The following is a 3,483-nucleotide window of genomic DNA, read 5'->3' on the forward strand; positions in this document are numbered from 1 at the left end:
GCTCGCCAAAATTCTTTGTCTCCGTCTTTCTTTCTCAACGCCTATTTCCCACCCTATCTTTCTCTCGTTCCCATCTGCCAACTTGGCATGTCATATTATACATTTTGCTACCCCCCCCCTTTCTCTCACACACATACACACTACCGGCTCTGGACGTTGAAACTTTCTGAAATCACAAAAGAGTTTGTTCTCGGTTACTGGGTCTGTATACACTTCGATGCTAGAATCTCAGTATTTCTGGACCGGTCGAGGATAGCATTTCCACATGTCAATTTCGTCACGGCCATGAGATGAGACGAAAAATCAAGGCTTTGGTAAGCGTCTGGGGGTAAGGAATCAAAGGGATTTCGAGTGATTTCTAGTGTTTTCAAGATAAATAAACACCGCTTGGTAGTACAGAATCTTTGGTAGCCTACTACTGTGACGCCGATGTCACAAATGAGGGTCAATAATTCCGTAGAGCTGTGGCAGCGTGTGCATGCAGCCCTACAACTATCAGCAACTTCCAAAACTAGCCCATCAGTCCAGTGTTGTTGAAGCGTAGAATCTAGAGATCTATCATGCGTGTCCCACGGTCCAGTGCTGAGGAAGCATACATGTCCCTAACTGCAGTGTTCGGGAATGGTACGCGACCCTACCAAAGATCTAGACCCAATACTCACTTTGGTGTGTGCAGGGGGTCTTCCAAGCTCGAACTTTCTCTTCTTTCTGAGCTGGGCCATACGGCCACCAGTGGCCCTGCGCTTGTGCCATTTATCTCTTGAGATACCTGTCAAGGAATAAATAGCAATATTAGCTTTCAACCTAAGCAGTACATTTAACTTGCCATCCAGAAAAGGGTAGCCTCCAGTCCCAGTCAGTAAGAAATGAGGTGAGTTCAAATCAAACACTAGATCTAAATCTAGATCTAGAGTACATCCTGTGGTGCGATATACAGTAAGCGATCTTTTGTGGATATCTCTGGAAGTTACAGGTCGATCTTCATGATTTTTTCACCAGAAGTTAGAAAAACTTCCTCTCTATACGGTGTAGCGCATTACTGTAACAGCAGTTTAAAATTTCTATATGTTGTGGTGGTGTTTGTTTGGTAACGTGTGTCTGGTTTGGTGCGCAAGGTTTCTGGTTTGGTGCAACATATCGTCTTGTTTGGTGCGCAATAGTACCATGTTTACAGCTCTAGATCTAGATCTAGCTCTTTTCTGACACTTTTCATCTTTCTCTATCCTTGCTTTGTCTTCTTTTCCTTGCAAGAAGTTCCTGTACTGACCATAATGGAAGGCCAAGGTCAATTAGGCGTGTTCTTTTTGGGAGCTGTGCGCCCCCTGACAGGAGATTTCCTTACACCTTGTGTATGTGTTTTGATAATGGATAAAAAGAAAGGTGCTGTGGACACAAGAAGGGGAAAGAAGAAAACAAGAATAAGACTATACCTAGACTAGTATTTTAGAAGGAAAAGGACAAAAAAGAAGAAGAAAAAGACGTGAAAAGAAGAAATTGAAAAAGAAAGGTGCTGTGGACACAAGGAAGTGAAAGAAGAAAACAAGAATTAGACTATACCTAGACTAGTATTCTTTAAGGAAAAGGGCAAAAAAGAAGAAGAAAAAGACATGAAAAGAAGAAATTGAACATTTTGGAGATTATATTTCCATATTAATTAATTTTGACATGAATACATTAACTTATCATCTTCCAATGGCAATATAATGCATCCAAATGGAAGGAAAACAGTCTGTTTCAGTGCACAATGCAGGTCATAGAGAAATAACTTAATAAGTAAAACAAACAAAGGGCCTAGAAGCCACACTATCAATGCCAAATAGCAAAAAAGCCGATATTGCACACGAAACGGACTGCCCAAATTTGGTCCTCTTCAGTGCGCAACCCTATCTAACACGTTCCTGGGCATTAAGAAGCAGCCTGCGATAGTATTTATCGATTCTAGTATACATTCTACGATACATTAGAGCTAGATTAGCTAGATGTGCTAAATAATCGACTACTCAAGCGCTTAGTAAATTGATCGATACCGGTTACGAAAACCATTAATATGAAGGGGCAAAACTTTCCGACACCGTAGAATCACGTGTGTTGACAGGAACCTCCAAAACGAAAGTGAAATAAGCTGCATTCTGCGCATGCTCACAGAAAATGACCTCGTTTTCGCTGTTCTTATCCAAAACAAAGCAGGAGACCGGGGGTTGCGCACCAAAACAGTAGCGCGGTGATGCGGGCCTACTCTAGATCTATAATTAATCTAGGGCCCCTGCCCTAGATGCTCAAACAAGTAAGTTCCAACGTTGACAGGCCCTGGATCTAGAGATCTAGAATCTAGATCTAGATAACTATAAGCTCCCAATCTGCAAGGAATATAGTTCTTTATCCAAGCATCAACATTAAAACTCCTGAGTGTGGTTGAAAATTTTACACATTACATGATGTTATGGAAGGCATGGTCAGTTAAGTTACCAAACAAACATTATAGCTAACCTCCATGATCAGCTCAAACAATTCCTGCAGGAACTTTTAAGCCGACAGAAGAACATTACGGCTAAAAAATACCAAACTCATTAGTAGTTTCATAAAATGGGCATGATTATCTTTGTAAATAAAGTACTACGACTAAATTTACAGACAAAAATTCGTGGAGATACACCTAATATCCCGGTGTTCTGTTTTCCTACATGGGTAGCGATGTTCTGCTCAACATTTTATATGCATCTGACAATTCTACAAAGCTGAAATGTTTCCAATGTAACTATGAAATGTTGCTACAATATTAAACCACATAGTAACAGTCACCATTGAAAATTAAAGTCGATTCAAAAGGATAACAAATAAGACATATTCATAGCACTCTCACCCATAATGGCTTCTTGTTAGGAAAGGGTTAGAAAAGGAACCGGAAATACAGAAGTGAAATGTGCAACTGTGGTTGCCAGATCCAACGTTCCAAGCCAACCTGCTTATAAATTTGCAAGCAAATGAAACTAAACATATTATTCTTCAAAATTAATTAATTTTGTTATAAAAATGACTAAATTGGTTCTATATGTTTAAAAATTTATACGAACATTATATTGCAGGTCTAAAACTGCTCGACATTCACTGAGAATATCTTCATTAAAAACTTTTTTATAATAGCAAAACGACTTGTTTTGTGGCAGACCAAAATACTAAAAATAAGGAGTGATCATTGCCTGTTTGGCTTGTTGTGAATAACTAAAATGGGGGGCAGGGGGTATCTCTCTCTCTCTCTCTCTCTCTCTCTCTCTCTCTCTCTCTCTCTCTCTCTCTCTCTCTCTCTCTCTCTCTCTCTCTCTCTCTCCTCAGCCTCCTCTGCCTTCTTTCTATGCGTGTGTGTTTTTTTGTTGTTGTTTTTTTGTTTTTTTTGTTTTGAGTGTGTTTGTGTGTGTGTGTGTGTGTGTGTGTGTGTGTGTGTGTGTGTGTGTGTGTGTGTGTGTGTGTGTGTGTGTGTGTGTGTTT

At 40.0% G+C, this 3,483-nt stretch overlaps 1 protein-coding gene across 1 annotated transcript in view; it reads right to left on the reverse strand.

The window, feature by feature from the left end:
* The window catches only part of LOC101847204 (40S ribosomal protein S8), a 15,860-nt gene extending 12,902 nt beyond the window's left edge, over positions 1 to 2,958 (reverse strand). Inside the window, exons 1-2 of the mRNA XM_005103258.3 lie at positions 2,861 to 2,958; positions 663 to 769 (exon numbers count right to left, since the gene is read on the reverse strand). Of these exons, the coding sequence (XP_005103315.1) occupies positions 663 to 769; positions 2,861 to 2,864 (111 nt within the window). The 5' untranslated portion in view covers positions 2,865 to 2,958. The remainder of the gene's footprint in view (positions 1 to 662; positions 770 to 2,860) is intronic.
* Positions 2,959 to 3,483: the final 525 nt, after the last annotated feature.

Source organism: Aplysia californica, unplaced genomic scaffold (genome assembly GCF_000002075.1).
Source record: "Aplysia californica isolate F4 #8 unplaced genomic scaffold, AplCal3.0 scaffold00365, whole genome shotgun sequence".
NCBI lineage: Eukaryota > Metazoa > Mollusca > Gastropoda > Aplysiida > Aplysiidae > Aplysia > Aplysia californica.